The sequence below is a fragment of the Telmatherina bonti genome, assembly GCF_933228915.1.
Source record: "Telmatherina bonti genome assembly, chromosome: 12".
NCBI classification, from domain to species: domain Eukaryota; kingdom Metazoa; phylum Chordata; class Actinopteri; order Atheriniformes; family Telmatherinidae; genus Telmatherina; species Telmatherina bonti.
Genome location: NC_136610.1, coordinates 15,278,889 through 15,292,875, shown reverse-complemented (window position 1 = coordinate 15,292,875; position 13,987 = coordinate 15,278,889). Strand labels below are relative to the sequence as shown.

The following is a 13,987-nucleotide window of genomic DNA, read 5'->3' as shown; positions in this document are numbered from 1 at the left end:
TCTATACTTCCATATTTACAATCAGAGAGCCATTTCCCGACAGGTGCCATGGGCCAGCTTTGCTCAGTTAAAGTTCATTTTTATAATTTATGACTTTCTTTAAACTTTACATCAAGGATGATGTTGAGCGGCAGAAAGATTGAGCTGATCTAATGCCACAACCTGCCTCCACTCTCGACACCATACTGTTTGCCTCTCACATAGCGAGGTAATATGAGCTGATGTAAGACAAAAACATCTCACTAAAAGGTCATTATAAGACACTAAAACATTCCCCTGAACTTTGATTTCTTTGTCTTCACAACGAGAGCTCCAATTCTCCAAACTATAATGTCACACTGTGTCCAGGTGTCGCACCATCTGTCAATGTTTTTCATCCGAAGCTGGTTGGAGAAGTCTGTTTTAAAAGTCAAATCTTTGCATAACAGAGGAAACTGCTGAGTCATTGGTACTGAACCCTGTGTCCTCCTTGCAGACCCACACTGTTGTCATTTGGTCCGGTGCACTGTAAATATCATTTGTGCGCCTTTAAGAGGTGAGAAATCGAACATCTGATGCCCAGCTGAGGGTGTGGACGAAGGCGGCTGTAATCCTCCCAGTGTTTGTGTGCTGCATGTCTCAGTATGTGTAGGCGTGTTTCATGTATACAATTTAAGTAGTAACTGACAGCTTCTAAAGAGTGATTCTCCCTTTCATATTGAAATGGATTGGCTCTTCTACTAAACGGCATATTTTTCAACAGATTTGCTAAAATCCTGCACGTAACATTATGCAGCTCTGCTGTCAAACAATAAACAATACAGTGGTGAATCTCTAAGATATACAGAATTAAATGTAAGATTATATTTGAAGGCATTTAATGAGCTACGTCAAAAAATATGACTGCAACCAGCATGCTGCTCATCACAGTTTAGATATACTATGTCCAGTTGGAAAGGTCAGGCCTCAGATCATCAGAATGATATTTTTCCAGTTTTTTTTTTCCCAACACTGAAACGTTCTCAGTGCAGATTTATTAATGCATTTAATAATAGTGCTCCATTCAACTTTGTTTATGCAATGAAAAACGCATAATGATGCAGAAGGAGTCCGCATCCACCCTGGACTAACTTTACAGCAACTCTACATCGAGGATGTTATCCACAAATGGTGTGCGACACAGCTGAGCACGCTGTATGGTGGGATGGGATAATGCATTGGCTGTGTGATTACCATAAACAATTCAATGCTCTTCTTTCATGGCGAAAACTTGAGCGCCACGCTGTGAACAGCCTGGTGTTCACAGTTCAATCCACCTAGATGCTGCCAGAAATGGCTGCACAGTGATTGATATCCTCATACAAACTCACCTCTCAGAGGACTTGCTTGGCTGATTGTTGTGCATTCACGGCTCTGCTTTATGTATAACAGCCATCCAATCAGCACAGTGCTCCGAGATGAAAGGCGGCTCGGAGGAAAAGCGTTTACTCAAGAACACGTGTAAATCTAACGGGTATCTATCAGACTGCCACACCGAATGTTTTTCTGCTCGAGAGCGCCGGTGATAAACAGTGATTTAGGAGGGAGGGGTGGGTGTAAAGAGTCCACTGAGGGGGCGAAACTTGGTCTGATTGCATGTAGTCTGTCAATGGATTCAATTATACAGCAGTGTACAGTGGCTCCTGCGTCCACTGTGAGCTGTTCATCGTGGAAAGCAATAACGAGCAGGATTCTGTGTAACCACCAGTGTTTGTTTTAAAGCTACACAAAGATTCATTATTTGTATTAAAGAAAAGTAAATGGAGAATGATTTTCCAGGGAAGTCTGTGACTGAGATGAATCTCGCGAGTGTGGAGGAAGGAGGTGAAATGATTGTTAACATATTGAGGAAGTATCTGATACATGTTGCTTTGCTTCTGTATGGATTATTATAACTCACTTTCAAAGTTTATCCTAAAATCTAAGCAAAGCTAAAACTAAACAGTGTCTTAAAAGACAAAATGTATCATTTTTAATTTGGCGTCATCTTTCTTTTTTTGGCTTTGTGAATTTCAGGATTCACCTAAAAACTTATCTGCCTGCCGGTGCCGTCTAGTTTTCAGGAGTGAAAAAAGTCAGCCCATTATTTGAATGTAAACGTGTCCCGGAAAGTGAAACTATAACTATAAGTATGCAATAGATGTATGTTCTAATCACATAATGGGAAGGTGACGTGAGGCTGTATTTACTGAGGGGCTTTAGAGTATCTCAGATAATGCTGTTACTTTCCTAAGAAGGAGTAACACCTAATGAAGCAAGGTTACAACCTCAGATGAAAGCACAGAGAAAAAAAGTCAGAGTTGGGCACATTTATTCACTGCTCAGAGACCTTCACAGTCACAGATTCCAAACCAGACAGCCATTTGTGTCAGGGAGAGCCAAGGCCAACATAACAAACAAACACCCCTGCCTACAAAACAAAAGGACAACTTACCTACCCACCAAACAAAACAAAGTACAAACTTACATCTAACCTACTCTATATTAACATAAACAGGAGAAAAGAACCCCATATGATAAAACAAAATGGCAGCGCTCCCCTACAAGGCCTATCTGGAAGAAAGCTCAGGGTTATATTAAACAGAAACACAATACCCAACATATAACCCACAATGTCAATAAGCTGATGCACAAAACCAACATGGTGTGAATGGCAAGTGGCCAGAAGGCCCAGATCCTGAGGTCTTTTAAAAACCACTCCCAGACCTGATTGGCTGGAGGAGGCTGCCACACATCAGCATAATAAGGAACACCTGGGAAGGGAGTATAATGCACAATGAGTGTAACACAATGCTGTAACAAATGCTTTAAGAGTTTTACAGTTAATACCTGTAGCTGATGAGTGAAAAAAAATAATAATAATGGCATCCTATGAGCCTCTACGGGTTTTCTTAAACATCTTTAGTGTTTTGCTTATGAAATAATCAATGAATGATTATCCCTCCACAGGCTCTCAACATGCCTTTGTTCACTTCTGTTATATCACTCTGTCAGCACCTCAATCAGTTTTTAGACTCCTGGGCAGGAATATAAGTCCTGTCAATGAACGAAAAAAAAAAGTGTGTACAATTTAAAATAATTTTTAAAAAGTTAATTTACTTTAATCAGTTAATGATTAGCATTGGGTTTTTGTGATCCACAGATTAAAAATGAAATTCAAATCGTTGATTCATGAAGTTGTAAAGCAACTGCGATGGGGTTTGGACACAGATTACCTGAATTCTTTTTTGGAGTTTTTCACCTTTTACGCAGGATCCATAACTGGGAAAAAGCTTTCCAGCAAGGGAAACAGCTTCCACTTCACAGCTTCAGAAAACCATTTTTTTTTTAAAGATGTGTTCACAGGTTTTAGTTCTCACAGATGATTAAAAATTTAAAAAAACAGCTGCAAGTTGTCTTGCCCAACAACTCACCTGCAAAGCCAGAAGTTTCTCGCTGGGCTTAATATGTCGCTGGATCTCACAAGCCACTGGCTGAATGACTTTAATCCCATCCTCATAGAACACGTAAAACATGTTCCCTATGCCGAGACCTGCAGAAGAGCAACAACAGCCATGTTACCTGCAAAACCTGAGACTATGGTGTAAACATGTAGATCAGAAATAGCCCAGCAATGCTGTTGTCTACTATTAAAGTACCAAATCATTTAATCCTTCTCTTCAGACTTCAGTAACTCCATTACACAAATTCAATTAACTTTGGTTAATGAACACAAGAGTGGAGCAAGAGGAGTCCAAACGTACCTTCTTCTCGCCACAAAATGTTTGCCACTGTGAGGAAAGAAAAAAGAGGAAAGAACGGTTGAAAATAAATGCAAGAAATCAATCGGTCTCTCTATGAGATCTACGACCAAAACACCAACTCCTGCTGAGGCAAAGAGGAAAGCAGAACACATGAAAGTTTTATGGAAAGCGTCTCTCTGACACCTACTGCAGCAACCCATCAATCGAGCCCTCTGCTTGGAAATAATTTGATACCAAACACTGGAAAATCGAGTGAAGTCAACAATAAGCACTGGAACAACTTATGAATTTTGATTATGCAGAGAGGGGGGGGTAAAGGAAGATTAAAGAAAATAAAACCTCAGATATCAGATAATCGTATATCATTGAGTTTTATAGTTGAGCTGCCAATGACACCCATGAATAGTCCACAGGTTTTAGCCCTCAGATGATTATCATAAGTCATTAGGAGGGATTAATGTGCTCCTTCAGTCGCAAAACCTGTTTTGGCTCCTCTAACAGGTCATTTCTCATTATATTCACTTAGAGGGGACTAATGACATGAAATGTGGGATGAAAGTAACATAACACCAGGAGCATTTAATGGAAAACGTAAAACACAGACTGACAGTTGGCTTTGAAAGCAGCCTCTGGATGCCATTATACAGCTAAATAGGGGATGTGGTGAGAGAAGAATCTAGCGCCATAATGAAGTTACTTTCCATGCAAATATGAGAGCAATTCCTGCTACTCAATCAATTTCATCCTCCAACCCACACCGCCGTCCTCTCACACCAACTCGTTAACTGTGACCTTCTCTCATTGTTCATCTGTCCCCTAAGTCTTCTCTCCGCTTCCATTTTCAGGCATTTTCAGTCTACAAACCAATCTCTGGCCCAATTCACATCCGATTCTAATCTTGCCTCTATTGCAATGCTCAATTCCGCAGGCTCTTGCTCGACTGGACAGATGCAGAGAAAGAAAAAGGAGAAGAGACAAAGGCAGCGAAACACCACTGTGCTGTTAGTCAGCCTTAATCTCTCAAAAGTGCTTTGTCAAGTGTTTCTTGTGCAGCCTTGCATACCTTTTACCTCATTAAAAGTTACACAAAAAGAGACTCTATAGATGGAGGAACAAGAAAGGAGTGAAGGAAAGGCAAGGACAAAAGAAAAGGAAAAGCAACACAATTTATTTGAGATCTGCCAAAAATGGAAAATGGAAAGGAGGAGTTGAGATGAGATCTTGTGAGCTCCAGTCTTTTCCAATAGCCCACAGTATTGATGCTATTCATCACTTGGCAGAAAGACTGTGGCTGTTCTGCGCATGCAAGCGGCTCATACATCAACTTCATCATCCATACAACAAAACAAGCTGGTTGCCACTGTAGGCGGTGAGTTCACTCTTTCTGGCCGTAATAACTGTGTTTCCACTGGGCTTCAAACATAAGGGACGTCACTCTCACCAGCCAGTCTGGACTCTGCAGTTCCTACCCGTCAGCAAGGTTACACAAATTCAATTTGTTTACGAGAGCACGCTGCTATGACAGTGGGCCAAACAGCCTGTGGTCTTCACTACAGTAGTGAGGCGGAAAACCGCAAATGCATAATACAGGGAAAGTAATTGGTACACAGCATGCACAAAAGCTAAATGTAACTCAGAATGATTGCCTACGGTCTCCAGGTTTTGCTGCTTTTGCAAAAGACAATCATAAGTTTCTAAGAAAAACTAAGCTCGGTCAAATTCTAATTATAAGATCTGCATTAATACTTTTGACAGGGTTTCACTAGCAAAACTGCTGACAATTTTGCCACCTGATGACAAAACGATGCTGGAAAACAAGGGAACATACAGGTCTGAAGGGACTGATGATTTGCAGATATAACACATACTGTCAAGGAAAAAACTATGAGGCAAAGTTTATTGGTAAAACATATTTCATGTAATAAAACAGTGCTTATTAGACCCCTCTTGTTTTCCAAAACTGCCTTGTACAACTAAAGGTATGTTTGTTTGGAAAAGAATGGTGGTCTAATAAGTTTTTCTGTGACATTATGTTTCCAAGCAATGCCAAAAAGTTTAGATCAACCTGACAGCTCTAAACTGCAATAAAACACAACCCAGCAGATCCCCTGGGATGTGTTGTTAACTAAAGCTTGTAAACCTGAATGTAAATAACTATTTGTGAGAGTGGTGGTAATACTTCTCTCAGTAGTTTTCAGTGTTTACTATATGTAACACTGAAAATGTGACAATTTAAGTTGTTCTACTTCATCTACTTCAGCTCCATAGGAAAATTCCACGCTGGTAAGAGCTGAAAAGCAAGAATGTCGAAAAGTTGAGCACAGGTGGTGGAAAACAAAGTTGCAGGTTTACTATAGGTTCTGACTGAAGATTTTTGTCATCTGGAGCTGAGAAATGCAAGACGATCTTTCTTCTCTGACATCATCGCTAAGAGCAACAACAATGCTAGAGATGGTTCCATAAGAGAGGAGTCCGATGGCAGAATAATCTCTTTTCCAATCTGCTTCTGGAGACTCTGGGGACCACGGTGAGAGAAGAGTTCTGGAGGCGCATTAAGGCATCTTCCTATGTCAATAACCACGGAACTTCTCTCCGAAATGGCCTGTAATAAGTTCGTTTCTGTCTTCACTCTCAATATTCAGAAAATCAGGCAGTCAGTCAATGTTTCCATCTCAGGGGCAGTGCATATATCATAACCGTGTCCCCTCGGAGGAGACTCGCACACCGTGACACTCTTTTCTGCAATTAGTCTTCTGAAAAGCACCACTTGCTGTCTTGACACCCCGCCAACAGTGCTCTCCAAGAACGTTTCAGGATGCATAACCTCAGATATTTTAGAGTGCAAATATGTCTCCGCTATCAGCTGTCTTTCCTCAGACACTAAAAACTGCCATTTTCAAGCCACTGCTGAAAAAGGAACACTTACACTCGTCACTCACAGCAGCCAACATCAAACCTCCCCTTTCCTAGTAAGATCACAGAATAAGCTGTCTTTCAAAACTTACACAACTTCCTCACACCAAATAACTGTTTTAATGTCTACCAGTCAGGTTTTTGGCCACCCCACATCACTGAGACTCCTCTGGTTAAGGTCTTGAAAGACATCTGCTTTAGCACAGATGGCGACAACATTTCAGTTCTCATACCATTTGCTCCATATGATCCAACCATATTATCATCCCAGACTGGCTGATAAACTAGGTAGGGCGTTTTGGCACTACAATTATAAGTATGACTCTTTGTGTCATACTTTGTATCATACTTATTTGTTATTGATGACTTATTGATGACTATAGATCTGAGTGAACTAAAACAACCTCTGGAGTTCCCCAACATTCCACTTTGAAGCCAATGCTGTTCAACATCCACAGGCTCCCACTCACTCAAACTATGAAAAACAACAAAATATGTTACCACTTATATTGATAACACACAAATGTACACAACAATCTCACCAGGAAACTGTAATCTGATCAAAACTCTGATCAAATGCATTGATTGTATTGAAGACTGGATGTGCCAGAAATGCCTTTAGTTAACTGAAGACAAAACTGAAGTCAGCAATCAGATTGAGACAGGTTCATAAAGAACCCATAACAAAGCCAGGAATCTTGAAATCCAATAATTAAGACAGTTTGAACTCATTTTTATTACTTACATATCAAGGATTTAATGACTGGTGTCTCAGCAGGATTTAGAAAAACTCTCCCATGCATTTATCTTTAGTAGACTGTCCTTACAGGTCTGCCTAAAAATATCATCAGATAGTTGTAGTTAGTCCAGAAGACTGCTGCTGGAGTCTTCACCAAGACCAAGAACGTGGATCAGGTTGACAAGAAGCTCTTGGATCCATTTGATTTGAACCAGCTATGTTGGTGCAGAGGAACAATAAAGACCTATAAGATACCGGCCCTTGAGAAATGGAGTTTGACCCCTCTAGTCTAAATGAAATGCCACACCGTCATGCATTTGGCATCCTTAATTTTCCTTTTTTTAATTAATTGGTAAAAATTGTGAAGGTTAATTATTAATATTATATATTTTTTAAATTAAATGTATACATTTACTTATTCTATTTCTTCATTTAAACTTTATTTAAGAAGGAGAAGCCTTATTAAGAATCTCTGCATCACCGCTCAAAATGTACACATGGACAATCAGCACACAAAACAAGCTGTGATACAGTCTGTATCACAATGAAAAGCTCTAAAACAAGCAGAACATGCATCTGCCTACAAAATCATTCAGTTATATATATTTATAACATGATAAGAACTCAATCTGTGAACCATGACAAGCAGAACATCTCAGGGACGTTGTGTAGTTTGGCCTTAGAATTTAAATGAAAGCATGACTACGGTTCTCACTGTCTTCATAAAGAGTTTTACATCATTAATTAAAAAATGACTTTGATGTTTTCAACACATTTGGTATCTAATTGGCCTTGTGATGAACTGGCGACCTAACCAGGGTGTAATCTGCCTCTCGTAAGATGATCGCTGGGATAGGCTCCAGTTTCCCTGTGACCCTTGATCAGACTTAGCGGCTTGGGCAATGAATGAATGGTATCTAACTTACTTTGGTAGGCAAAAACTCTCTGATTTAGCAACATTACAGTGACCAATCTTTTCAGGCTTGGGGTTTTTTCATTTGTAAACATTTGGATCTATAATTGTCTCCTACTGGTCGTTACTGATAATACAGAACCTATTGCTAATCTGATTGGTTAAAATTTGCTTGTGGTTGATCTGAGACAGATGAATTATACTACTGAGCATTTTTTATGCATCAGGTCACCCTGAACCCTGGAACAACACTGTTTGGGATCACAGAAGTAGTTTCTATAAAATCATGTTAGGTATATCATGTTAGGTCATAATGAGGATTGATACGGTCATGTTTAATTGAAGTAGCATGGCCTGCTAGATACTATGATCATCTTCAGTACTTTGTATGAAACTTGACTTTTTTCTGGGCACCAAAATTAGGAATATGAACTGTTTCTACCTCAAACAGAACAGGCAGACCTTTAGCTTTTATGTGTAAATTATTTTGATGCTGTACTAGTTTTTTTTTTCCATCACTTTTAGTTCCCCTGTTCTGCACACATCTGCACAAGAGGACAAGATTAAATATTAAAGGTACAGTGGATCATGAACTAGATTTGGGAGGCAAGGGAAGGTCTACAATGCAGAGAAAAAAAGAAAAGTAATACCATACATAACCAATGTGACAGATTTGTTGAACATGTCACATTATCATACTAATAATAGTTTCTTTTGGTTTATGGTCACATTGGATAAACATATCAAAGCTCAAGATCAAAGTGATTTTGCATGCTTGTTTAGTGTAAATAGATTCATTTTAATACTTTTTTTTGTTTTGGTACAATGATTACATTAGTTTTCAACCGTGTCGTCAGATAAAAGCTGAAACAATGTAATGCAGGTTTGAAGGCATTTCAACTTTCCACTGGATTTACTCCTTAAAGCCTTCAGCATGAAACTCAGTCGACAGGCTGTAGGCTGCTGACCCTGCGGTCAGTGTCCCAGCCTAGTTAGAGCTCCTCGCTGCTGACAGCGTGTCCAACACTATGTGAAAGTCTGCCATGATGAGGAAAGACATCACTGATGGCAACATGGACAGTATTTTGGCACAAACTGATGTAGTCTATTGAGAAGATAGAGAGCAGACAATGAGGTAGGCAACAGTGAATACAGCAACTTCAGGTTGGAGCTTGGATTTTTATGAAGCACAAAAGATTAAATGATTTTATTATGACCATTATATTATTATATCGCTTTACCTGTTTTTGTCACAGTTTACCACTTTCTTCCCATCTGTATATGGGAAATCAAGTATCAGGGGGCATAAGGAAATGATATGAGACTGAGATGTGTAAACTATAATAAGAAGAAATATAATATGTAAGAGGGTAACTGATGGATTACTTAGTACCCAAAATGTTTGGTTTTTCAGTTTAAATGAAATAATTCTATCATCACAATAAATCCAATGAAGAAAAAGACCATTAGATCTATTAGTGATGCAGGTTATACAAATGGATTTTCCTTAAAGAATTTTCTTAAAAATACGAGCTCTTAAATTCTGAGACATGATTTAATGTTAAAACAACACAAACAATAAAGTATAGAATAAATTTATTTTCAGGAATGGAAATGAGGTATAAATTAAGTGGAAAAAGAACTGCAGCATGTCAGGATGATGCTAAAAAATAGTATGTGTTTCAGTATCAGGGCGTAGACTATGGACCAGTTTAACACATAACTCAAAGCAGAGTAAGAACATCTACAAGTTCAAATAAAGGTACATGATGAAAAAATTCATTTTATCTAAACCTAAAGAACAGCAGTTTAATCTTGGATGATGGTGTTTAAAATAAGAAATAGGTCAAAAACAAGCTCCATGTGCAAAAACCAGACAGAACAGAAATAAAATTTAGATTTAAGAAAAAGGTGACTTCAAATTCTCCAAACAACATGATCTCTACTGGAAAAGGAAACATTTCCACTGCACTAAGTGGAAATGTTTTTTTTTTTTTAACCCTACTGTTAGTTTTTTTTTTTTTTTTTTTTTTTTTTTTAATGCAGTACAGCTTCATTACTGCTTTTCCCAGCTTAAGTATTTAAAGGTCAAACATTAATTAATGAACCTGAACAGTGAATTTGAAGTAAGGAGCTTACAACACAGAGAGAAAGAGAATCATATTATAAATCATGTTGATACAGAAAACAACTGGAAAAAAATTTAAGAAAATGCAAAAAGGCTCAACAACAAAAACACAACAACTATGTTCCTCTCTGTTCTTTTAATGAGACACAGTTAAAAAATAAGATCGGTCCTCAAATGCAACATTAAATTGTGTCCTATCATAATAAATGAGCGCTGCAACTGTGTGCAAACACAATTAAAGTTATATGAAAATTTTCTTCCTAAAACAAGACAAACAACTCATCTCTGTATTATCACGTCAAAAATATTGAAGTACTTTTAGCATACGTTTTCTTATGTGGTTTACAAGGTCTCTTCAGCTGCTGAGGGCAAAGGAGCAGCTGATAAAGATGCTGTGAAAGAACGTAGTCCCTGGCATGCAGGTGTGAAGTGCTACATGAAGTAGAGAAATGAGGCAGAGAGACCTAAGCAACAGACGCTCGCTGTGAGCCTTGCAGATTCTCTGACACTGCAGAAATAATTGGCACATTGTGAGGGGCAGATATTTATGCCAGTTTAGCAGCAGACTGTCAGAGATGGATGGCGCTCTGCCTGCTGGTGACAGCCTCTGTTAAAGAGACCTCAGAATAGTGACTGCTCAGGTTTTCCCAAACAACAAAGTGTTTGGAAAAATGTGAAAGAACACCAACTCAGTGATGTGCCTGTGAAGAAAAAGGTTTGACCTTCAAGCTCTTCCGTTTTGAAGTCATCTCGAGAAGATCGCTCAAGCCTTGCTCGTCAATTCATGTATTTCTCTTCATCTCCTGCTTAATACTTTATCCGTTCCTTTGACAGCTGGCATAGTTCGTTATTCAGTGTGCTCACTCACTGAAGTCTTTGAATGACAAGCCTAGAGTGGATCATTAACAACGATTTCAGAGAAATAGATCATTACTATCCAGGAAGTTAGACTTCTGAAACATCTCCAAGTATAATCATCATGTGTCATTTGAGTCTTTCTGTTTCAAATCAGTGCCATTAGATCAAGGCCAGACTGCTGCCACTACATGCCCACCAGCGTCTTGTCGTCTGTGGGATCAGACTACGGCTCTCATAGTTGAAAGCATCCTTGATTCTGCAACTTAAAGGCAAAAGCCACCCGGTTGATGAAGTGCATATCTCATCTGTAAGCCTACACACAATCAGTACATTGACTATTTAGGCTACATTAAGAGCAAGAAAAACAAACAAGCCAAAGCTGTGAAAATGGACACATTTTGAATGCATGTGGTGCTTCGGTTTGGTCATTAATGGAGAAATGCTATAAAATTGGTTCGTTTTAGAAAATAATTCAAATGATTCAAATTTAATTTTTATATCTGGACAATGCTTGTAATTTATAACAACATCTTCAGCTATTATTCCTGTAATACGGCAGGGTCAGGTTGGCATGGAGATGACTCCAGTGACAGCAATGAATGAGGATCTTTTATATATTTTACTGACATGTCCACAAATACATATACAAACTTTACTAATCAGGGTCAGTGTCAGTTCACAAGTTCATGGATGGTTAGACGTATCCTTCCAAGACCCTAGTAGAGATGTAAGCAATGACCTTTCTAAAGCGTACCACAGCTCATTTAAGATGCAATATGTGACCTTTAAGAATGGCCTAAGTAAAGAGTAAAGAGTTTTTTTTCAGGAAAAAATGGAGATTTTATTTTTGATTTATATACAGTATATTTATATATATATATATATATATATATATATATATATATATATATATATATATATATATATATATATGGGCCAGATTTACACGGTCTTTACACGTCGGTAGGGTAAGTCGTCTGCTCAAACGACTGTATCATTTGGGGTTTTAGGATTCAAAAACAGTTTTCCAGAAACTGCAAAAAGTAGTTGTGATTCGCAAAATGATTTTACTGATGAGATTGTAAAATGGAACCATGACCCTTTTTCCAATAATTCATAATTCCTTTTGCTCCAAAATGTGATAGCAACTGCAAGTTCATCCTGCCAAGCCAGAGAGCAAATCAAGCTGGATAACCAGTCTGGAGATGATGAGGATACAGGTAATTTAGTGGAGTTTACATGTTTGTGTGTTGTATATATATTTAAAAAAAAATATATTTAACACTAAGTGACAGTGAGGATCCTGTCACTATGCGTCCGATTGGTCATGTGCCCTGGATACTTGGTCACAGGGATATCCCTTTGCCTGACTGCTCAGTACGCTGATGTAAACTTGTGTGTCTGAATGTAAAATGTTTTGTGGTTTGAGACAATATTGGCATAGACTGGAGGATGAGTTTTTGTTATTCTGCTGATCATTGCAGGACATGTACAGACGAGGAGTGGATCAATGGATACAATTCTGAGTGCTCTATGTCTTTGAAACATGCTTTATAAATCTAACCAGCCTAAAATGATGAACTTTTCACATGAATGTCTCATAATATAATACATATCATACTGAAAAAACTTCATATAATGCGTTTAGATATCGCTTCACAGCTGCTGCTTATCAAAGTAAACCAATCCTTACCCCCCCAACCATTTTATTAAAAAAAAAAATAAAAATAAAAAATCATAATCCTTGCGATGAACTGGCGACCTGCCTGGTGTGTACCCTGCCTTTCACCCAAAGACTGCTGGGATAGACTCCAGCTTCCCCGCAACCCTTCTTTGGACTAAGCAGTTTCAGAAAATGACTGAATGAATGAATGAATATTCTTAAACCACTTTATATAAAAAAAATGTATATAATGTAATTTATATAATAAGCCGACTAAGTTCATTATAAACATGTTTATTTCATTACATGCTGTGTAATACTATGAACTAAAATATAACATTGTCATGATGTTAATTACTAATTATTCCTTGTGGTTTTTTGTCAGTACTAACCCCTAAAGAGGCATCAAGGAAGACATCAAGATGCGTTAAAGGCTATCAAAGAGGGGAAAGGCACAAAGATAGCTGCCTGCAAGAAGATCGGTGTAGTCGCGAAAACAATTGACCACACGGCCGCAATTGCCGAGCTGAAGGCCTTTCAGGAGATCCAGGTTACCTTGGGCAAAAATTCGACTTTGACCTCTATCAGTGCATGTCACAAAGTCTAAATTGAAAGTTTTGGATTTATTAAGAAAGTGGACTTAAGTTTTCTATGTTGGGTTATGCTACAGTATGTGTAATATTCTCTAGGGGTTTTATTCTTGTGTGAATCATTTAGGAATTGTTGTGCATTGCTTGAAGAGAGTTTGGCATTGTTGCAATCAGTTCTATAACAATTCATCTTTCATTTATGAAAAATGTTTCTGGATGTTCATCTTTGTTCTTTTGGGCAAACTAAAAATATAAATACATATTGGTCTGAAGCAATCATGCATTTCTTATCTTATCAACGATGAAATAAAAATTTTATGTAATTTTATGTGATTAAGTAATCTTAACCCAGGGTGAGTGACTATTCTAATGCCAACTGGTGTGCATTATATTCAAATATACGTAAACGTAGTACAACAAGT

The 13,987-nt window shown here is 38.2% G+C and overlaps 1 protein-coding gene across 1 annotated transcript in view; it reads right to left on the bottom strand.

Moving 5' to 3' along the window:
* The window catches only part of fstl5 (follistatin-like 5), a gene marked incomplete at both ends in the record, with an annotated part of 181,762 nt that overhangs the window by 12,616 nt on the left and 155,159 nt on the right, over positions 1 to 13,987 (bottom strand). Inside the window, 2 exons of the mRNA XM_079250055.1 lie at positions 3,432 to 3,550; positions 3,762 to 3,788. Coding sequence (XP_079106181.1) covers positions 3,432 to 3,550; positions 3,762 to 3,788 — 146 coding nt within the window. The remainder of the gene's footprint in view (positions 1 to 3,431; positions 3,551 to 3,761; positions 3,789 to 13,987) is intronic.